At 39.4% G+C, this 24,195-nt stretch overlaps 1 protein-coding gene across 1 annotated transcript; it reads right to left on the reverse strand.

Moving 5' to 3' along the window:
* Nucleotides 1-682: 682 nt before the first annotated feature.
* On the reverse strand, nt 683-21,485 carry TMC3 (transmembrane channel like 3). The gene is made up of 22 exons (XM_032700584.1): nt 21,361-21,485; nt 19,961-20,104; nt 19,122-19,197; nt 16,276-16,357; nt 15,455-15,561; nt 14,556-14,654; nt 14,321-14,463; nt 12,743-12,890; nt 11,411-11,454; nt 11,108-11,255; nt 10,229-10,338; nt 9,995-10,073; nt 9,283-9,516; nt 7,561-7,689; nt 6,836-6,903; nt 6,467-6,595; nt 5,573-5,683; nt 5,025-5,150; nt 3,591-3,669; nt 3,351-3,393; nt 2,635-2,929; nt 683-1,899 (listed from the first exon to the last, which is right to left on the reverse strand). Exons 1-22 carry the CDS (start codon nt 21,468-21,470, stop codon nt 1,089-1,091), a joined length of 3,315 nt encoding a protein of 1,104 aa, XP_032556475.1. The 5' UTR covers nt 21,471-21,485; the 3' UTR covers nt 683-1,088.
* Between the last annotated feature and the right edge of the window lie 2,710 nt (nt 21,486-24,195).

Consider the following 24,195-nt stretch of genomic DNA (forward strand, 5'->3'; position numbering starts at 1 on the left):
GAGCGCCCGCGCCGCGCCGCCCCTGGGCCGACGGCGGCACCGCCCCGTCACCTGAGGGTCACGCCGGGCCGGCCCCGCCGCGCCCTCCCGGGGAGCGGGCTGAGGGAGGACGGCCTGGGCAGTGGGGACCCCCGGGATCAGCGGGGCTACCCTCCTAGGCCTGCGGAGAAACGAGCCCCAGTACCCCGGGAAGGTCCCAGGGATGGGGGCCGGAGCGCTGCCGTGCGCTTCCCTAGAGGTGGGGCCGCCCCGCGCCCGCCATAGTGTGATCCCAATCCCGGTGACACGGGGCTGGGGGGGGGGGGGATAAAAATCTTCAGCGTCTAAAGAGAGCGTAAAATTGCAATTGTGCGTGAAAAAACGGGATAGAATTTAGAATTCAATTAGGAGTAATGAAGTTTTTTAAAGGCCATGGGTCGAAAGTTTTCCGCTCTTGAGAAGCTTATCAGGCTGGGCTGAGTTTCACCAGAAAGTTAACAGAGGATCTAGGAGTTAATCTAGAAGGCAGGCACTCATTGCTATGATCAAATAACTCCATTACCCAGAGATTATTATTCAGGGCCTTGTAAAAAACCTCACTATTTGCTCTAATTAACTTTTTTCTCCCTGATTTGTTCGAGCCGCAGTATGTTCAAATAAGGCACATGAAGATATCATACTCTAAGTAGTAACTCCATTTGTGGGAAGCTGATTCCCAGCTGAATTTATTCAGTGGAAGCATCTTTAGCTGTGACTGTGTCAGATAGAGAAAGCCTCATCTCACGTATTTTTGTACTGGTTTAAAGCAAGTGCCCCGGGTACACAGCTTCTGATTTTCCAGTAGGTAGATATTTTGGGTTTTTAACAGCATAACAGTAAGGAACAACTTGGAATATTTTTCTCTTACAAAATTTGCAACATTTCAGTTGTGATATTAAAGCAAGGTACAGTAAAACACAAGGCTAACTATGCGTTTTCCACCTCGAGTGGCTGCATACAGGTTGTTACAAAGACTACTAATTGTCACAATTACTCTGGTAGACCTCAAAGAGTAAGTTCAGTAAATGCACATACATCTGTTGAAAACACAAAAAGGTTGGGGCACTTTCTCAGACATTTGAGCATATCAGTTCATTAGGCTCAGACATACTTAGATCAACACTGTTTTTTGATTTCTTTTTGGTGAGTTTTGTTCCAGGTTTTGGATACTTGTCCTTGCTATGAATGACCTGGATGTACTGGTCATTGCTGCTGTTCTGTGGATCACTGCTGGACTCAATGGAAATGGAATCAGATTCTGTTAGAGATTGCTCCTGTTTTTGCTTTGATTTTGGTTTCACACGGGGCTCGGGATAGTTCAGGTGTACTTTTTTGTAAGCATATGGAGGCCTGTCCAGGTCCAGCTCAAAACCATCATCCCAGGATTTGCAATGCACTCTGGCAGCATGTTCCCCGATGTAAAACTGCGGTGCTGGGCGAAGATCAGACAGAGAGCGAGGGCGGTGAGATCTGCTCATTAATTCTCTCCCAAGTTCTTCCTCATCTTCGTCATCTTCACTGGGATGAGAGGAATACATCTCGTGTGGTGTTCGAACCACGTATCTTCTGACATGGCGTGGATACAACTCGATAATGTCTCCTGATTCCTCCTTTCTGAAATGTCTTTGGAGTCGGGAGGTAGAACGGAGCGATTTTTTGCGGGGCTCATTTTCATTAACCAGAAAATACCTGGTAGCATATGGTCTGCATTCCACAAAAACAGGAGCCCCTGCCCCAAGGGCATCTGGATTTACCTGCCGAATGGCTTTTCTGAAGAGAGGTTCAGAATGAATATTTTCAGTGTGCTTTTTGAAAGCCATTGGTGTACAGGACTTTGTTTTGCAGAGCTCACTTGTGCTCCTATGCACAACACTTGGGTATCTTTAGGAAGGAAAAAAAAAAGAAAGAAAATACTGAAATACTTATCAACTAACGTAATTAAAACATATAAAAAATTCGTTGCTCTGGAAGTCAAACACTAGGTTGAAAGACCGGAGATTGTCATATTTCCACTGTTCCAAATGTTTAGAACCATTTTGAGAAACATACCCTAGAAATTAGGAGGTATATTTGTTCTTCCCTGGGAAAAGGCAGCAGGCAATTGACCTCTCATGTTACGTTCCCTTTCTGTTTTCTTATTATTCTGAGAACTATTTTTTATCTGATCATTTGGAAAAAAACACAGCAGGTAGCTTAAAGCATCCATCGGCTGATGTCCTAAACTGATTGCCCTACAACTAGACCTGCACAGAGTTTCTTTACTCTTACTGTGTTTGTCTTGTTCTTGGAAACAGTATCCCACACAAACTATTTTAATTATGTGCCTGAGGGGAAGCTTAGTATTTACATTTGCTCAAGGTATGTGTAAACTCCATCAATTACGTAATTTCAAAAGGTTTATAATCCCATCTCAAGCGAGTGTTAAGGAGGTGGTGTCACCAGCAATATGAATAGTATCCCTGAATTAATCTGCTTTTAAAAAATTTCTCAGCTAACAGCTCCAAACAGACCGAATGCACAGCTATTTGGTAAATAAACACAGCTACTTTGTCAATAAACACACATAGTCATGGAGCTGCTGGAATAAATGCCATTTCAAAACCAAAGCAGACTTACCTGTTTGTGATATGATCATTTCTTGGTTTCTGTACACTTGTTATGGAGGGAGCCGGCGTTAAAGAGGTTGAAGTTGTGGGAGTTGCGTTGACAGGTCTTGCAACATCAGTTGAGGGCACAGTTTGGGGCACGGACTGGGAAATGGTTTGTATTCTGCTGCCTTTGCTCACAGGAGATTCAAAGTTCAAGACACTGCCATTCTTTCGGGGAGTTGAGGACCGAATAGAAGACTCCTGGCTGATATCATTGTCTTGGTCTGGTCTCTTGTCATTAATATCCAGATTTTGGATTCTGGCTAGAGAATAGAAATTATTACAGGAACTGTCCAGGTCTCTACATTTCGAAGCTGCTGTGTAAATGCAATGGCACAAATTCCTCCTTCAGTCAGGGATCCAATGCCAACAGAACCCACTGCGTTCAGAAAAGAGAAACTGGTGCCACAGTGGGAGACATAATGATAAAGGGGTGGATCCTCATACTGAAGTACATGATAGATGGAGTATTGGGGACATAGAAAAAACACTGGATGTTGCACTGTAGGATTCGAAATTGCGCAACAAGCCATTACCTCTTTTCAAGATACCTGATCTAGTTCTCAACATACACAATACAGTTTTTAAAATGTAATTATAGCTCCCTACATGTATGAGAAATCAAAATGGTTTTGCATCCAAATGCTTAACTAATAGTGGCATTTCTAAAGCTCACCTACTTACCTACTGCCATCTGAACCACCTTTTTCTTATCTTCAGTTCTTTCCTAAAATACATTCAGAAGAATGAGAAGCAGTAAATTATTATGGATTAGAGAGTAAATCCACTTCTCTGTAAAGATGAAACATAAAGGATTGGTTTTACATTATGAAACGCTGGAATTGACTTTAGGGATTTAATTAGGCTTGAACTTTGCTGAAGACCCACCAAATTACATGTAAAATTGCTTTGCACTGTACTTACTGCTTGGATCTTCATTCTCAGTTGATTGTTGGTGAATTTTAATGATCTTGCAATACTTTGTAGGTAGTAGATTAGCATGCTAGAAGTGAAAGAGGTGATATTAGTCACTTCAAACATTCTTGACAGTTTCCCTTTTGAGGGTATATAGGTCATCAAAATGATGTACAGGTTCAGTTGTTGCTCTGTATCATTTTCTTATACAACGATAATTGATCACAGCCTTCTTTCAAGCAAACACATAAAAGAAATAAATGACACTGAAAATGGATTTAGCAGCAGTTCTAATTTCACCTGTGTTTTTTACAGCTCTTTTCATTGTCCATGTAACCCTGGGTGTATCTCTAGATTTTTTTTTATTTTTTTTTTAATTCTGGACATAATTTTGTTAAATATTGTCTTGTGTTTTTTTCCCCAGTCCAAGGTGACGGAACAGAGACACCAGAATTACGGCTGAGCTTGCACACTCATACCAATGTAATTTTGTTGGCTAACTGAAATAACACCTTGTTTACCCTGGCACAGCTGAGATCAGATCCTGGCAGATTATGGCCTGACATAATGGATTACACTGGCTTTCAGATGAAGTAGTCTCATAGACTTCATACCACAAATATTTACATATGTGCTTTGCCATCAGTTTGAAGCAGTCAATAGATTTATTTAAATTTGTAAATATGTTCATATTTACATGACCAGGATATTAGAGGAAAAAAGTTACAAATAGGAAGTGTTGACTTGGTCTTTCTCATTTGTTTGAAAAGCCCACTGGTAGAACAAACTCTGCCTTCGTCTTTAGTTTACAGGGAGAAAAATGGTACAAAGGTACATGCAAGACAAAAGAGATTTCACAGAAGCAAAGTGAATTTCAAACATCTCAAAGTTGATATTAATTCCCAGCTAGGAACAATTATTTAGAATCTAAGTAAGAAAAGACTTCCACTGGAGGGTCTGCAGCAAGTTATATTAAATTAACACTTAAGAGCAGACAGTCATAATTGATTTATCTTGTCAGAAATCAGGATGAATGAGTAGCTTCTTTAAATGACAGACTAAGCCCTGTTCACTGTCATAAACTGAACTAAAGACCATGAGGAAATGGAAAAATTATTTCTGAGGAACTCTTGAAAGTGAACTTAACTTCCTGGAAAAAGCAGCACTGCAAGCCTTGACACGATATAGTGAGCTTGCTCTAAACCAGTATCCCAAAACAAGAAATTCCTCTTGATAATGCAGTAACAGTCTTTAACATACTCTTATTCCTGTCTGATCCATACACCATATATTCAGTGAGGTGTTGGATTTTTTCTTCACATATGCTTAATATAATTGCAAAAATGCAGTGTTTGTTCCTCAGTACCAACATTTGACTCTCTAGAGATAGGGCCAGTATTCATACAATCAATTTAACCCACCTGTGAAAACCAAAGTACTTACAATAAAAGCAGTAGTGCAGGGAGGACAACCACAGGACTGCTGATGTAAGTAATCACTGTGTTGAACCATGTGGGAAAATCATTTTGAATTGTTTCAGAAACGATATCATATATTTTTTCTTGACCGCTAGAAGAGGTGTGGGGGAAAAAAGGTAAAATTAAGTTGTAAGTAATCCTAGGTACATTTGTTAAGCAATGTTGTACTGAATAAACAAGAAGTTTCATCCAAAACTACTTTGGAACATTATAGTGAAAAGGAAAAAAATTAAAAAAAAATAAAAGCAACTTGTTCATTAGTTGCTTTTAAACAATGTTTTTTCCAAAGCACAAAAGCATTCACAAAGCTTGGAGGGTGCTTGAATTGAGACACAAGACAGGGATGTGTGGGAGATTACATAATGCAGTGCGCCACTGAGCAAACATAACTGTGTCTATAAAGCAAATACACTCAAAACATTGACATATTCACATATTGGCAGCTGAAAAGCATTTATTGTGAGAGGGGGGAAATAGAATCTTTGCAGTTTTCATTAGTCTGTTCTAACTTACCTGAAGGGACCACAGCTTAAAGATGGCTTATAGCGGGCAATAGCAAAAATTGTTGGTAACATGCATAAGAACAACATAAACAGCAACATGGCCAAGTAGAAATTATTGGACCTGCAAGAAGGTGCAACAAGTTTCGGATTATACTAATCAGAGAGAAAAACAGAGGCAACTTAAAAGGTCCAAGTCTGTATCTACCTACCAAGATCTACATTTCTGAAACCTTAAAATCATTCTGCTGTAATTAGAAAGTCTGGACAGAGCTGGTATAAACAGGCTCTTAATGATCAAAATCCTATTTACGGTGCTTTCCAGATACCGCTGTGGCAGCCAGAGAACTGTTTACTGCACCCTTTGATAAAAACTGCCCTTACTGTCCAGTTGTGTTGGGGGAGAAAAAGAACATTGGCAGAAACTGATTCATCTTCCAAACACATTAGAAATAATGGATTCTTTTGAGTAAACAATTAAGATATTCATCGTGATAAAAGAAAAATGGGGGAAACTGTTGTGTGATGCAACAGACAAAAGTGGATCTACTTCACAGCTTCCAAGGAGGGAAACATGAAAAAATAGGACTTGGAACAGTTAACACATCTAGGTTATTGTGCTCCAGTATATTTGCATGGAAATAAAGCATTTATGTCAGGCCATATATAGCTGTCTAGGAATATTCCCTGACATATTTTTCAGTTCTTGCATATCTTCAACTACCCTGCTTTACAAGACCTCCAGTCTCTTAGTAACTGGTTTTTTCCACAGACCTTTGCTATCAGTATTACTGTGAAATTTGACTGTCAACTTTCAGAGCTAAAATCTCCTTAATTTGATTCATATGCACATTTCCATTGTCTGCATTTGATTTATTCCCTGTCTTTAGTTCTCATTCTGACTCACCGAGATGCTCTGAAAACCTGCTGATGTGGTACATTGCACGTTAGCACAGCCCAGCTCCTGAGATACATGAGTCCAATCAACTTGAGAACATTGAATGCTGGTAAACAAGGTGAAAAGAAAGCTCCCATCCTGCAAAAATAATGTCATGTCAGTGCTCAGTGTTGCCAGGAACCATTTGAATGGCAACATCACATACTAAAAAAAGAAGACACTCCAACAGGAAAACAACAGCTCACTATTAATAGGTAATCTGCTAATGTAAAAGACCACATTACCAATATCCTACTTGAATAGGTTTCATTGAAATCATCAGATTGACTTAGCAATCAGACAGCAAAGAACAAGAAAAATCACTTAAGGACGACATACCAGATCATTCCTTGGTTGTAGACCAAATGCAATACATTCTCTGCAATTTTGAATTCTCCATATTCTGGCTACAAGAAACACAGTGTAAGATGAATACCTCTGTCTTTATCTTGTTTTCAGAACATTTATTTGAAGCATTTGACTGAATTAGTTTGCAGACAGCACACAGCCTGAAACATCCAGATCAACTACCGACTTTTGGCAGGCAGTGGGAACACAGCAAAACCTACTCTGCAGCCAGGGATTAAATGAACTAATTCCTCTGTAGTTTACTTCACTTCTTAAGGAGAAAGAACACTCCTCAGCCTTCCATAACAACAGTTTCTTGCTAACCAAGCATTACTCACTGTAGTTTTCTTGAAGGGCTGCTTGCTGTTGGTTGTGGTTTCTTGGACCACTATCTTTGTCACAAATAGATGTTACAGCTACAGAAAAGAGTAGGGAGCAACTCCACACCCTCTGTCTCACCTTTGACTCTGGTATTGCTCCATGATCTCATTTGAGGAAAATGCACCAGAGACATGGGAGTAGGCTTGAGAAAAACTTTCAGTCTCAGCATTTACCCTGTGCCCTCCAATTTAAACTCAGTGTGAGCTGTGCCTTTATAGATGTGTGCTACCAAGAAATTATTCATTTGTGCCAAGACTTCAAGGATATTCAGTACTGAGGAAAGGAGCCCACCCATCTTCAGCATCTTAGTTTGATAAAATAAGGACTGTACTTACAAACTTGCTTTCTAGATCCCAGCACCAGCAGTCACTTAAATATCGGACACACAGTCCACGGAAAAAATCAATCAGCAGGATGCTTGCGACTGTGAAAATCATGTCGATAATTGAAAGCTTTAGCATCTCCTGAAATACACATTGTTCACACATACTGAGTCATTCTGAAGGCAAATGGACTGCATATGGCTCTTTTGCATTTGTACTTGTATTTTTGGCTCAGCTCAGTATTCTGATAAGATATGAATTGAATATATAAATTACTTCCTTTTAAGCTTTTCCCTTGCTTATCTTTGTTCTGGTAAAGAGAATAAATATAATCAAGCTTCCAGGGTGCCTTCTATTGCTTGCAGCAATAAAACTCTGGTTATGATGGTATCAAACTTTTTTTTTAATGACTGTTCTGAAAATTTATCTAGTGAAACTAGAATAGGATGATTTTTCTATTTCACCAAGTCCTTTATTAAACTGACTGTTGCAATATGTACTTGCTAAGTGCTTCACAATGAGAAAAATCCTATTATTCATACAAACCCCAATGGCATAGGATCATCAAGCCATAAAAGACAGCTGTCTAGGGCTTAGAAAGGCATGTGGTTATCCTATATTTAATTGAACTTTCAAAATATAAAATTAAATAGAAAATGTTCAGTTCCAAACATCACTAGCCCATTCTGGGGAAGAAACCAAACATTCAAACCCCTCTATTTCCTATGAGACCGTACAAAAGGAAGAGGGGTGTATGAGAATAGATGTCAGGCTAATAAAACTAGGAGAGGTCTTTTTCTCCCAACGCTCAAACAAGACCTTTAATATGCTCACTGAAACAAGGAGCTCAGCAAATCAAAAACACACCAGCATCATTCTTAACCCAGTGGCCTAGACATGAGTGTGACTGAAAGAGACCAGAGCCTCAAATTACACCTTTTGCATTTTGTGTGGTTAAAATTTCTCTCTCTCTCTGTGTTAGTGCCCCTAACAGTCATTCAAAGTAAAGGCCACAAATAATATACCCTTAACACAAAGGGTATAATATACCCTTAACACAAAGGAAAGCAAAAAGTGTCATATTAAATCTGCAGATTTTCTTCATCCCACTACAGGAACATGGCACTGCCACCCAACTGGCCCCTTTCCTACAAATTGATGGTATTTTGAAACCTTTTGTTCTTGTCTTCTCTTCCTCTGAAGGAGTGAAAAGCACTTGATTCTCTAGTGATTTACTGAGGCAGAATGAATAGAGACTTCAGAGATATTGTACAAATGACTAAGAGCACAATCTCATGCTTGCTTTGGGTCTGCATCTCCACGTATTGAGGCAGTAACCTGAATCTGCACAGGGTACATGTTGTTGCTTATATGTTTTTATAGTCATGTTTCTCTGTATGAGTTAGTAGGACATATCCTATTAAAATAGGATTCATATCATGCATCTATACAGATCTGCCTGTGCAGAGCTGAAGACAGAGACCAAAGCCTGGCAAAAGAACATTTGTATAACACTGAACATACTGTAGATATCAAACAAAATCCAAGCTTGTATCTGTGGCCTATGACTTAGCATAGCCTTTACTCATTCTACAAAATCCTTAGCTAAATTAGCTGAATTCTGGAATTTATACGAAGAAGAGCTCTAAAACTGAACACAGCACAACACGACTTCAATTTTTTGTCAAATATGGATTAGGAATAAGCTGATGACACAATAGAACAGTTACGTACTTGACCAACATATGTCTCCCAGCACTGATCCTGTGGGTTCTGGGTGTTAAAGGAACTTGTTTTGTTAACCAGTGATTCAGAGACCATCAAGTCTTGAGTGCGATGCTCTTCCAGAGTGACAATGCCGCTTCTCTTAATTTGTACATTAGGAATAGTCAAATTGTCGTCTTTAGAAAGAGTTTTGCTTGCTAAGGAGGTGGTAGAATTACTTGCATTGCTGTTAACACTGGAGACCTGAAATAATAAATGTCCCCAAAGCTAATTTTTAACTCTACATAGGTGCAGATGTCTGTCCCTTCTACACACATTTCTTTCACATATTTTCCAGCAGCAGTTAGGTGACTGATAAGTAGCTGTCAGTGCACAGAATCAGATGGAACTTGTAAGGACAGGACTGAAAGCTGATTTTAGGTAGCTGGAAATACTTGGCCCTAAAGTGATAGCTTTTTTTCTTTTTTAATAGTTCAGCTGTGCACATAAATCTATTTATCTTGTTACATTAGCAGTCAAATGGATCCACCTATCCTAAAAAACTAATTAAAAAACCTGTAAGTAAATTACTAAACTTAATGTTACAATCCTATTGAATTGTAATATATTTTAATCAATTTCAAATAAATTGTCATCTGACTTCATATAAATCACAATAAATGGAATTCTATCTATGAAGTCTGATAGCTTTATATATCAGAAAACTCCAAGTTAAACTTACAGTGACACTCATACTGTCCACTTTATCCAGGAGTGCAATGATTAAACTGTAGAGGTTTCCCAGGTATAGAACAAGAACCCTGCAAACAGAATAAAATACAGGTTATAAGCATTGTTATCCCATGGAATTCTCATACATTCTCTGGTTTAGCTGGACTAAAATATGTGACCAGAATATACCTTGTCTCTTCCTCCCTTTCTCCCCAAATATTTCTACACCTCATAATGCCCATACCTGGCAAGCTGGAAGCGAAGAGTGGTCCTTGGATGATACATCTCCAGAGCTGCCACAAGTTCAAAAGCAGAGGGTGCAATCATTGTGATCAGTGACACAACCACGCTTACCTACAGAACAGAAATATGCAGCATTTTTGTAGCTTTTTATGTAGAACCTCTGTGGAACCTTGGGTGCTGATTGAAATACTGCTGAGGCACATGCTTTGGTGATTGCTCTTCTTGGAGGATATGCTTTAAAAATCTGTTATTGACATTAGTAATAAGAGTAGTTATGATCCAAAGTTATAGATTTGGAATACCACTCAGGAGTCTTTACTCTAGATATTGTAGCTTTAAAGTTCTACTTTATTAATTGAAATAAAAACCTAATATATGGGAAATATGAAGCCAGAATCTTCCTCTGAAATGAATGAGTGGCTTCTCCATACCCAATCACTTCCTACTCTCCATTTCTGAATGGAAATATTCACACAACATTTGGTATCCCCCAGCTGGAATCCACTGTTGTCAAAGTCGATTCCTTTCTGGTCCAGCAGCCCAGCGTTTGCTCAGCTCAATTATGGGTGCAAAAGCAGAATTGTAAGTGACAGGAGATTTAAGTTTTGTCCTCACAAAATAGGGACCTTCTAGAACTGCAGTCTCCGTGAAATAAGGACCTGCAGCCTCCCCCTGCCCACTCCAGCTCCACTAACACCTGTCTGCAGAGCGAAGGGAGCAAGGGAGCGAAGACAGATCCAGGTAAGCACCACCCTACCCACTCATTCCTCATTTCTCCTGGCTCATCTCTTGTGATTTACACCTACGTGCACACTTGCTACAGACAGCTCCAAGACAGTAATCCTGCTTCTACCACAGAGGTGGCATAAAGGCAGTGTACCTCATTTTTTTCCCATAGAGTCAATTCCTTTTTGATGCGCTCTAACTTTTGGGATCGATCCACGACAAAGTAGATGATGTAAATACTTCCAGCAAGTGAGAGAAGCACAAGGATATTTGCAATAATTCTTAAAGTTATAGTCACTGCCCTAGAAAAAAAGAAAAATACAACCAACACAGTAGGTTGTCTTACGACACCAGGGGTCATTTCTAACATGGTTTAGAAGTATGAGACAAGCAGATTAGCACTGATATCTGCATTGAAACAGTGCTTTGAAAAGTACCTCTGATCTCATATACATACAAGTTTTTGCTTTTCTTCTTTTCCTGCTCTTCCAGTATAGCTTCCTTGAAAGAAACACAGCATTACCATTTTAATAATATCCAGCAAAAATAATGCACATATCTTTCACAGAAATTAAGGTATATCAATAAAAAAGCATCACATCCTGGAAGTGCAAGCAGAGAAATACCTCCTTGTCCTCATTGCTTTGTAGCAGTCATATGTGAGCTTAAATACTGAAGGACATTTCTGAGAAACAAATACACAGTAAGCAAATACTTGTCCACTTTTGGTCATGCATGTTCAGGGAGATATAATCAGGAGTTTACACTACTAGATTTTTTGCAGGATACACCTATAGAAACTGGGTGTCACTAGTATAATACAGAAATGTCAGAAGTTAACCTCATTCACTGAAATACCTAAATGTCGTAGCTTACTAATTTATCCTTGGCACAATTTGAAGTAATTTTGTTCAATGACAATGAGAATACACTGAATTTGGGAAATTAATTACTTTTGATAACACCACATATGATCTGAAATTCTAAATGGAAAACATCTGTATTTATAGCAGTTTTCTAATATTGAGAGAGCTGTAAGATGTCTCTCCGTTTGTTATGGAGAGATGAAATAAAATATAAAATCATAAAATATCTCAAGTTGGAAGGGACCCATAAAGATCAGTGAGTCCAACTTCCTGCTGCTCATAGGACTATTTAAAACAACCATTTGACTAAGAGCATCATACAGATGAACTCCAACAGGCTTGGTGCTATGACCCTCTCTAGGAAGCCTGAATAATAGCTGATAAAATAAAGAGCAATAATTTGTGTCCAGGAAGTTATAAACCGTAAGAGAGAGAGATAAAATTTATTACCATTTTAAAAAACACCTTGCAAAATATGAGATGTGTTTCTGCTTTTCCACCTCTTATAAAGGAATCCCTAAGGCATAACACACTCTCTTTGCATAAAAACAACTATGCATTTTATAAAGTTGTATATTCTCCCGTCAAAGCAATTGTTAACATGAATTTGATTCTACCACTCAGTGAAATTTCATCACAAGCAAATTTGTTTCTAGTTATATAATTTCCTGTCACACATACATTGGCATTAAATGAAACTCTCCCAAAGAAGGACACAATGGCCTTGCTGGGGCAGAATATCAGCAAGTACGATGTGCCTGCAATAGCACACAGGTGTGATGCCAGCCCTCCCCTAGGCAAACAGATCTGTAAATGAATGCCAGAAACCATAAGAAAGTGCAGGGGAGTGAGAGGAAGGACTTACAAGGCTTACAGATTAACAAGCAAATCAACTTGAAATAATTCGAAGGTCAGTTGCTCACCCTAATGCTGTTGACTATGGCAGCAGTTTTGCTTTCTGCAGCCTCAGGGTTTCCTATCAAATAGTCCCAAGCACAGAACAATCTCCAACAGAAAGTGTAATTTTCATCAGAGGCACTTGCTAAACTCATTCTTGAATTCTTTGCCATTCTGTAAAAAAAAATAACAAACATTTAACTGCTATTGGTGTGTGAAGATGAACATGAAGAAAAACCACTGGTTTGTTTAGAGTTTTCAGATGTCTCTTCACTTAAAGCTACAAAAGGTTTGCAGAAATTAGTGTCGTTTTTGGCAGCTTTCTGAAGAACAGAAAACAGGGTGAGGTTCAGCACATAAACTTCAGTTTACATCTACTGTAGACGTGACTCACTGTGGAAGGGCATTTTGATATTTACAATCTTTATAGCTGACAAATAAAGCAAATAAATCTCACTAGAACTGTGGACTTACACATATTTCAGTTTTACAATCTCCAGGTAGGATCCAGCTGGAAGACAGCATCACTAAGTTTGCTGTTACTGTAATTACAAGCTTGTTTGGCATAACTAGTGATCCTGGACGAGATCAGTTTGTTTTCCATATTGTTTACACCTTCAAAATATCTGTTATTGTCAAATAGAAACCCAATGCTATTTTACAGACCTTGGGAAAAAGAAAGAAAACTCCTCCTACTCATCTCAGGTAGTCAAGGAGGCAGAATATTGCAAAGTGTAAGAAATGAAATATAATGGCTTATGAAAAAAGGGCATCTGAAAGGACAACATTAAAGGGGGAATTGTACCTAGCTAAGGAAAGAATCACTGAGCTAAGTCAGAAGGAGAAGAACTAATCATATCCAGAAACTGCAGATGCATAGATCAGTGTCAGACATACCAGTGACCCTTGGCACGAACCAGGAGATAGAATAGAAATAAATGAAAAGGTTTGACTTCAAAACTGAGACTTATTACAGGCAGCGCTAAATTGTCCCTGGACTGCACAGTGCCAAATAAGTAGGTATCCAGAAGGGAAGGGAAAGCAAATCAGGAGAGGATAGAGTGACCTTGCCCCTTCTCCAAGCATTGCACATCCCTGGATTTATGGTCAGCACTGGCAGTTGTGCTCTCTCTGCTAAGTAACTCCTACTCCGGGCCCTTCGACAGTAAGCTGCTGAAGCAATGTAAATGATATTACACCTAAGGGGGAATTTTTATATTTGTATTTCAATAGAAAGAAATAATAATGCTGAAAGCACTACACTTCAAACATAAATTTCTGACATAGCGATATTTATAACAGAAAAGAGGAGAACAGAAGGGTTTTCCGTGAGTGTTGGGTGTAACACTACACAAACACAAAGCACAGAGATGATCATTTGCACTGCCCTCCTTTTATAGACTGGGAAATGGAACAGAGAGTGAAGTTAATGATAGCAAGATAAAGAGCAATCTAGAATTAAACTCATTCTGCCTCCCTGATACTAGCAGGCTTGAATATTTTAATAGAACTGTACAGCATAAATACAGAGGAAGTGGTATAAATACCATCACTGATTGCCTGAACACACAAGCTTATCAAGAGCAATAGATGGGAGGTCTTACTTTTTGAGAAGAATGATGAAGCTGTAAGCAAACACTGCCATTCCAACAAGGAAGTAGGCAAGAGGCAGCCTGTATCCAGCTTTCCCAATCTTCCTGTCACGACCGTAGTAGCCATAAAACAAAACAGAGTACTGGAGGTAGCCCTGCAAAGACCAGAGACTGTCAGTAAGAGCAGTAACCGAGGATTGCAAGAGAACAGCAATAGTGAAACAAGAAAGAGTGGTTTGAGTCTTGCCCCCAGTGACCAGATTGTGTCCAGGTCTTGAGCAGATTCAATGTGCTCCTTGGGGATGGTCTTGCTGACGGTGCTGCCGAACGGTGCTCCGGCCAGTAGCTGGGGAAGAGAGAGAAGGTCTCAGGTCTGAGCCAGGGCTGCACAGTAGAACCCGTCAAGAGCTGCCTGCACGGGTGGTACTATGTTGGTAAAATTAAATCCGACAGTGTTTGATCTCAAAATGGTATTTCAGAATTAAATTATTTTTCCTTTGAAAAAGTGAAAAATGGAAGTGAATACCTTTTTTTTTTTTTTCCCCACTCTACTTTTTGTTTTTACTGGAGCTATTTAATTTTTCTTCTGCTTTAGGCAGTGAGAAGAAAAATCAGAGATTCCCGTGTTTTTTGAGAACATTATTAAAGCACATGGTAGGTCAAGCAGAATAATATCTATAAATAATTAACAAAGTTAAATGAAAATGACAGCCTTACTTTCATGCAAGAACTAAAAGTTGTGGCTGTTCAGAATTTCTATTAAATGCTTTCTAATGGACAATAATCCAGAGTCTGGAGTGGTATGTTATGTTTTTCTGCCTGTAAATGACACTAACAGGGCTTGAACATACTCTATACCAATTACAGCTTTTAGAAATTGGTCCTTTATTTTAGTAATCAGATACAAACATATTCTCTAAAAGAATTAGTACCATGTTGACAAAATATCGTCTCTAAAACTAATAGCAAAAATCTGTTACCCTTTGGCAGAGAAAAACCTCTTAATAGGGGAATTTATTTTAAATAATTCATGTAAAATTGTACATTACAAATTGATGCATGACTTTAAGTGTGGTGTTTGTTTCCTTCAGCATGGAAAGTGCAGCACTAAGCATTTTTCTGTAAATATTAACAACATGTTCTTACCTCTGGTAAGACTACAAATGCTCCTGTCATTATGGTAAGTACAATATTGATTCCAAACAGCCATCTCAAGAAAATGAAGTAAGAGGCAACTCCAGACCCAAAATGACCTTAAACCACAGAAAATAGTTACCTGAGCAACACAGTCTATAAAAGCTCATATCATTTATCCATGAAGTATTATTTGAATAGTAGACCAACAGAAAAACCTCTCTTATTCACTCAGGGAATACAGCAAAGCAGAGAAAATGTTAACATGTCACTGAGGAAAACACAATTGCAAACAAATTCTGTTGGAGACGTCTCATAATTACGAGCAGCATTTGTGCAAGAAGCTGCCGAGCTGGGAGACCTCGTGCATCCATTTTCCTTTTCCACTGGAGCACAGAGGTATGACCTGACTCCTGGTGGAACGTCAAGGGCTGCTTTCAAGTCCATTGAAAGACTCAAGGGCTGGTGACATGTGGTACAACCACATTTAACCCTGGGCAGGTGTGGGGGTGCTGGCCCAAGGATGCTGGCTCAGGGACTGCGATAAACTAAAACCTAATCTTGCTGTGTTTTCAGAAATACAACAGAACAAATACGACTTCTGCAAAAGTTAACCACCTCCCAACTAAGACCATAAATGAGGACTGTGCAGTTTCCAAGGCACCCAGAGAAGAAGAAAAATCAAAGTTTTAAATAAAACATTCACTGCTGAAAATTTGCATTTAATTTCCTCCCAAATATTATTTAATTCAGTACATTAAAAAAAAAACCCGTAAGACTCAGCATTTTAGCAAGTGTTTTACTATTCAATACCATTAAATCCTTATACTTACTCTCAATTTTCTTTATTCTCATTTCCCAAGGAATAAAGATTACCACAAAATTATATGCAAGTCGAATAAACTTCCTCCAAAGCTGAGAAAAAAAGCAGAGAAATGAGAAATATGACACTTCTCCATGTTAAAAAAAAAAAAAAAAGAACAGAGTATTTTGCTCTTGTCTTATCTTGTACCACAAGAATTGTTACAAATATTCATGACTAAGGTCTTAGAGCACATCTGTGGGTAAAGAGGGATAAAACAAACCATGATAGGTTTTAGACAAAACATGTGGGGGACAGGATGCCTTGACTCTGTTTATCAGCCAAATGCAAACGAAGAAGGGTCAGAGTGCCCTTTATTCACCTCTGAGGAGCCACCAATCTACATCTTTTGCTCATAAAGACCATAAGGAACCAACAGAAGACAGTGGGTGCCATTCCCTCTTGCCTTCTTGCTGGGACACCTACCCTCCGGGTAATCTATGAGGGAATCCTGCTGCACTACACATAATAAATTTGATTTTTTCGGACAAACAAATAAAAAGACCACTAACTTCAAATTTAAAAGGAGCATAGTGCCTTAGAGGAAATTTTCTTAGGGGAAGAATATTCAATAGCAGCATGTTTAACTGCTATATTTTCAGCTCTTTGTATTACAGCCGACACTTGCAGAAAACCTTTGGTTATATTTTGTAGAGTCTTTATTCAACTTTCATTTTTTGCACGGTCAGAGGACCTTCCTGCACACAGTGGGGTGTGCATACACCCATGGCAGAAGAAACAAAATCCACCTGTGCAAAATTCAATACGGTTTTTGACTTGTTGAATTAGAGCTATAACTTCACAGTATCAACAGAAAAAATAGTATTTGTATTTCAGGCATTATAAAGTATTTTTAGTACAGCTAGGTATTAAGAATCCCACCTATATTTTAGGCAGCAGCAGTGTCAATGTCGTATCATGTAATCTAATCTCCTAAAACCAAAGAGGAGTAAATAATATTTTAATTACTGAAAATTTAATCAATCTCTTTGGCCAAAGTTAATTAATTTTTATGGTGATATGGATATTTAGTTGCATGAATGGGAAGTATTTTAACAACAAAAAAAAGAAAGTGCAGATGCTGGAAATTTGCATGGGAATTGTTGGAATTGCTGCTTTCAGTTGAAAACAGGTTCTCAGGGCTGAGAAAGGACTCCATCAGCTTGTGCCTGCAGATTTATAAAGAATACAAATGTGTCATGCGGAAGTAGTATTTGTTAAAATTATAATTTGATAGCTAACACCACATTTCCTCCCTACTACATACCTGAACAGATAATTTGTACTCTCTGAATCCAGAGTATGGGCATCTAGCATTAAATGAAATGTAAAAAAAAAAATACAAAGGAAGTGTAAAATAATTGAACTGAAAAAAAAATTGCTTTCAGTGTCGAGACAGTAAAAAGTATTTTAATTTTGATTTTCATATATAATATCATGATTGGATTGTCCAATTGTGAGCAGCATATATTTTGACAATTAAAAAACCTAATTTAAATACATATGCACTTAACAGCTGCATTTTGTTCTTAGCACATGTTCAACCACTGAGTTCTTAATTTTGATGATGTAGTGCTTGTTTTGCTGTGCTGCAATTTTTGTCTCCTTGGTCACCATGTTATTTTCTAAGAAAATATGTGCAAACAAAGCTCTTCCAAACAAAAAAAAAAAAAAAAGAAAAAGGAAAACCACAGCTCATTCTGTTGCATTTGCTGAATTTAGCCCTGATGAAAAGGCCATATTTACTAATTTGTGCTGGGAAAAAAAATACAGATCCTCTACACATAATGAGCAGTACTAATTAGCTGCTGAATTATATCCCTGTGCTGAATGTCTTCAAGCAAATACAATAGAGGCAATTAGATTAGACACAAACTTGTATTACATGTGAACTCTAAGATGAAAACTTCTGGTTTTGTAAAGGAAGAGTAACATGAAAAAAGTACCAAGCCCAATCTGTGATTTACTGACATGTATTGCAGACCTTTAGCACTTCTCTTTCTAGATAACATCCTAATTCCCCTCCCATAAAAGGCAAAATTAGTGATTATTTTAACAGCATTTGTTACTTCCACTGCTTTTGCCACACATGCAAAGACAGAACAAAGAAAGCTTACTCTTTCTACCTTGGAGGGTTGTACTTTTAACCTGCTGTGGCCCAACATTGCCGTACAACAGATACATGTACAGCCTCTGACTTGTTCACATGAACAAAATGTGTGATATACTGCTTATTGGTACAACCCTGCCTTTTTGAATTAAGATAAGTTAGTTATTAAAAGTCTATTTATTATGATGACAAAAATATTCTTGACTGCTTAGATGACTAAAGAACTCTTCTGTGTTAGTTGCTTATTAGATACAATTTCTTCCATGTTATACATTTCCAGAAACCTTCGTCAGAGTCTATTTTCAGTGGTGTAAGTAGATTTGCTAAGATTTGATTCAAATTTTTGAGTATCATGCAAGCAAAAACCTTCTTTAACAATGTATTTACCACAAACTATTGTAGGATTATCTTCCAAACCACAAGCTAGACACATTTTTCATAATAAACTATTGAACTGTGGCCCCAGAGGCTGCTGAAATAGCTCTTCAGAGAATACTGCACTGCGTTATTGATATCCCACTACCCCTCCAGCAGGCATCAATATTTGTAGACTCTCTGAAAAGACAGTTTATACTGCGTTAGTAGAAGGACATCCATTTCTCAACACACGAAATTAGTTGGCCCAGCAAGCATATGCTTCTGTAAATGAGAACTGCAAATGGCTGTTGTATAGACAAGAGCTGAGATTTAAGAAAAACAACCCATACCTCTGCACCAGCAGCTTGGTAACCTCTGGTTCTAGTGAGCCTCCCTTCGTACTTCAGCACGATCTCCTTCGCCTGCCTGCACAAGAAGGTGGAGGTTCATTCTACATTGATTCCATTACTTAGGGCCCTTATTCTGCACAAGCAGCAACCAGTAAAGTTGTCAAATGCTCTGGAATACAGCCATGGACTGTCTCATCATCAACGTTCAATCAATCATCCAGGCAAAGCTTTTTTCTTTGATTATTGAGGTTTTGACTGATATTTTAAATCCACTCAGAATTTTGCCTGAGAGAACTCAGCATACAAAAGACTGCAGGGGAAGTTTTCTCTTCACCTATTTCTCTGCCCTCTTTTTTCAAAATGTTTCTTTTAAAATGGCACAACATGTTACCTGAAGATATGACCACCTTCTGTTCTCATACCATGCAATTACCTTAAAAATGGTGGGCTGGTTTTCCTTTTTGGGACACAGTGAAACAATTTAGCTTAAAAATTTATTACAGAACATTATCAAAAGCCTTTCTCTAGATCACTGAAGAGTTGACACACTCTTTTAGTGGTAATAGACAAAGTATGATTTCTTGCTCTCTTTTATGCTGTTACTCTCTAAAGGGAGCCACAGGCACGTACAGGAGACAACTTCACCCACAGACTGTCCACCCCGAGGCTGCTGCCTTCAGCCAGCTCTCAGATCTCAGAGCATCCTCATGGCATGCTTTCCTAGCAGCTCTTAATCATTTTTTGGGCACAAACCCTTCCAGCTTACACTGGAAAAGTCCTGAGGCTGCAAGCACTGTCACAGTCAGTGAGCCTGAAAACCTTTGTGCAGACACCGTTACCTGAGCGCCCTCAGCTTTTGCCTCATCGGCCACGGCCGGCAGCGGATGTTGGACATAATCTCCTTCTGGTACTGGATGTTCTGGAAGATCTGCTCTGGGTCATGGCTCTCAGCCTTTTCTTCACCGATATCGTCATCCGAGTTGCTGGCAGCCCAGCACACACCCCACGAGAGGAAAAACAAAACAAATTATTCCCATTCAGATTCCCAGCCAACTGTTGATTTGCACAGGATCCGTCCTATTAGAGCAACATAAGAGCAGTGAGCTGGGGAACTCGCATGACAGTATTGTTTTAAAGTTGATTAATAATTTGGATGTATTCCCCATCTTCAGGATGTGCCTCTTTCCCTCCCCACCAGTTTCTCCTCAGTTATAAATTATCTCCACTCCCCACCACAAATCCCAGTCTTTCCTCTCTGAGTATTTCCAGTCATACAGCTTGTACATCATGCTAGCAAGACTCTCTGTATATTTTTCTGGAACAAGGTGCTGTAGAAACATTTCCAGCAAGAGCACGAAACATTCATTTATTCATCACACCTTTTATTTTGATTGTAACAATGATAAAATATTTTCCTGTTAGAATGGGGGGAACAGATGGTTCAACTGCAGTCACCCTTTGATCCTGTTCCCTGCTGAGGGGGGTGGCAGTGTGGGACCCCACACACCAAGAATTATTCCTCCCTGTAAAAAGATTCATGTGCTTTGCTACAGATTTCTGTGAATGATTAAATCGTCTTTTCTGATGCTGTCGCCACATTTGCTCAGCTATAGCTCTTGCAATTCCCTGCTAGTCTGTGAAACAGCAGCAATAGTCATTCTTGAAGAGCCTTAGGTCTAAAACCCTGTGACTCTTTCTCCCTGACTGACATGAAGGGTTCTGAAGGACTGCCACAGCCACCAGCCAGGAATTTTCCCATTGGTATTGCTATGTACTTATTGGGAAAGTTCCCTGCAATTTTGCTAAAAAAACAACACCTTTTAATCACTTAAAAACAAATCATAGCCTAAACTATGCCACGTAAGAAAATTGACATACTTCATCAGACCACCAGTTCATTGATCTGCAGTCCTGTCCCTTCAGTCGCAGGGGCATTCAAGGGAAATTTATAATTATCCAGAAGAAGAATAAAGAGATTTCTTACTCTGCTATGCCCTGAACTCATTGGAGTTACACTGCTTTATGTACAGTGTCGACGTTTTGGCATGAAGCGTGAACTTTAAAGAAAATAAAAAGAACCAAAGAGGTTTGAAATGCATCTAAAAACAGAGAGAAGAGGGATTTTTCTCATGCTCATTTCCAAGTTACCACGCTCCATCTGAAGGAAAGTGAAAAGACAAGATCCCACTCCTGTGCTAGGTAGAGCAGACTCGCTTCAGGAGAGAGGGGAGCCTCTTACCTGTGGGGTGGCTCCTGGTAGGTGTAGATGCCGGCGTGACGCTTCGCCGTGCGGTGCTTTTTGCCGGACTTGGCAGATTTCGCGGCAGGGGAGCCCGTCACTGCTGCCATGGTGGCAGCTGCCGCCCGCACCAGGTGGAACTCTGCCGCGCTGGAAGGCAGCTTTGAGCTGAGGTCAGATGTCTCATAAGCAGCCAAATGTTATTAAGCAGAGAGCAGCGAGTGCTGCGAGCCCTGCGGAGCAGAGGATCACTGCCTGGTGCTCCAGCCTGGAGAGGACCTGCTGTCTGGCAGTGCCTTAAAGCCACAGCATGCAGCAGCCCTGCCTCGGTGCCTCAAAGCCAGGTGCCCAGATCAAGGTGGGAAGCTGAGTTCAAAGGTGGTCCAGCTGCAGCCCTTAATTCACAGCCCCTAATTCCTTGTTGTGGGTGAGGCATTCCCTCAAAGCACCATCCCACTGGCCTGCTCTGGGTGATGTTCCCAGTGATCACACTGGATGTACTGTTGACATCTCTGCTTCATGTGCTTGAGAAAAGGTTCTTGCTCAGGTAAAGCAAAATGGTTTACCTTTTGGCCTTTACTAACAGAGTAAAGTGCAATATCATTCTCCTAACAGACTTCCAGATCCTCTCCTGGAGGACAACCCTGACAGAACAGGATGCTGCTGCTTTCCTGGGTCCAAGACCGGCCATTGCTTTCATTCCTTTTACCTTAATTTATTGGCTTATGTCTTGGAGATATCAAAATACCTTTTATTTAGACAAGTTCTGATTACCAAGCAATTTGCTTTTTCTTGGTAGATGCAGTATCTTAATCATACTCAACTTCATCAATTATTGTACCATCTTTAACATTTACAATAAGCACTGACTAGATTATTGATATGTTATAATAATGGTTTTTCCTAGAGCTAAACCCCTGGAAAATATCACCTCCTAATGCTCTTTTTCCCCCGTTTCTTCAGCTCTACTACTTAACTAATTTTATTACAAAACTAATTCACTAGATACTAGAAGTATATTTAACACAGGGAATCACTTTAAAAAACAAAAAATGGACTGGTGCTGCGAGCTTGAGGACCCTGTATTAAATGGCTATTTTCTCTTTCTCTCTTTCTGTATGTCCTGGGGCAAATCCTTGCTCTTTTAAGCCTCATTTCCCCTCCTTAAATAAGGATAACACTTCTGCATTTCACAGGAATGATGTACTCACTGGAATCACATAGGCATGAACTTCCTAATTCACTCCAAGTATTTCAATTGCATAATAAAACTGAAAGCAAAACACCAGTTTCCAGTTTTGAATGTCTCAACCAAATGCAGTACCAGTGGCTTTGACTCAGTTTCCATCTACTCAAAAAGTAATACACCCATTTATTTAATCCAAGATTAACCATTGGGCAACCGACATACTGTACATGCCAGCAGCCATATTTTTGTGGTGGAGAGTCCCCTAACACCCTTCCTATAGTCATCACCAACACCACCTCTCCATCAGCATCTCCGTGATACTGGCCAGGACAGAATACACTGCTCCAAGCTCTGCTGGGACCAGGGCAGCTGAATTTCCCATGCTTTTCTCCATCATAGAAGTTGTGGGTGTTCTGGGTCACATTACTGAAACAGAGCACACAAAAATACTTTACATTAGTAGTTTCTGTGGCCATAATTTGATGTTCAAAAAGTGGGAGAGAAAGGAAGGGTTTACATAGAGTTTTCACTTGTTCCTAACTTGGTATTTTCTCTCCTTAATAGCTCTGTGCACAGTGCAGCAAGGGTTTTGATTGCATAAATCAGTGGTCTGTTGTAGTTAACTTTTACTTGCAGCCTCTGACAAGAAAGAACATGAAGTTCCTGTAGAGAATTGCACAGGCTGCTTTTTCCCTCTGTCCTGAATTAATCTAAAATATTACCACTTGCTGAGAAATTTTACTTTTCCATTATCATGGTTCTGTCCACTGTCCCATACTCACTGAGTTAAATAATTGAAGGGCTGAGTAGCCACAAGCCTTACTATTTATTACTTGTATGGTTTTACAGTACTGAAAGAGTAAGTCCATTTGGTGTAATTTACTCCACATTTTTTAGATGAAAATTCAGCTCTAGAAAAAGACGATTCTGCATTTCCAAAATGTAGCTTGCAGTGAAGCCCAGAGTTCACTTTGTGTATCTTGTTTGAAACTTCCCCAGAAATCAGGGAGTTTCATTAACACATAGCAGAAGAGCCCCAGAACTGTAAAGAAATGCCCCTATTCAGAGTTCAGTAAAATCAGTCAGCTGTATTCTGCAGCACAGAATGTCATACGATGCATGACTTTTAAGCCTGCTAAAACACACTTACTACATGGATTTTTTTCTGTGAATGGAACTCTCTAGTCCCAGCTCCACTCTGAGCATCTCTTGTACCCACCTCCTTTAGCCACAATAGAGATTAAAGGCTGAGGACTCCAGTTTTCAGCTTGCCAAGGATGGACCACAAAAAATTGTACTTTTTCTGTGCTGTGTTTTATTATTTTTCATTTGAAGTCTGTAAAATAGAGGCTGTTACAGCCTTGACACCCCAATCTTTCTGTAGCACTCTAAATCCACAAACCTTTGAATGGTTTTCCTATTTGGCTTTCAGTTCACAGGACAAAAGATACATCCCACTATCCTCTCTGTGTCAGACCATTCATCAAGTGAAAGCAAACAGCCAAAAGGAACGGGTATCAGCCCAGAAACACATCTCCATTAAAAGTCTTATCACTTCTTTCCAGCTGGAAAAACAAAAGAACTACTCTGAATGCCAGGAACGCCCTTTAAAGCTTTGATCCTCAGAGTATGGCAAACAAACCCAC

The sequence above is a fragment of the Chiroxiphia lanceolata genome, chromosome 12, assembly GCF_009829145.1.
Source record: "Chiroxiphia lanceolata isolate bChiLan1 chromosome 12, bChiLan1.pri, whole genome shotgun sequence".
NCBI lineage: Eukaryota > Metazoa > Chordata > Aves > Passeriformes > Pipridae > Chiroxiphia > Chiroxiphia lanceolata.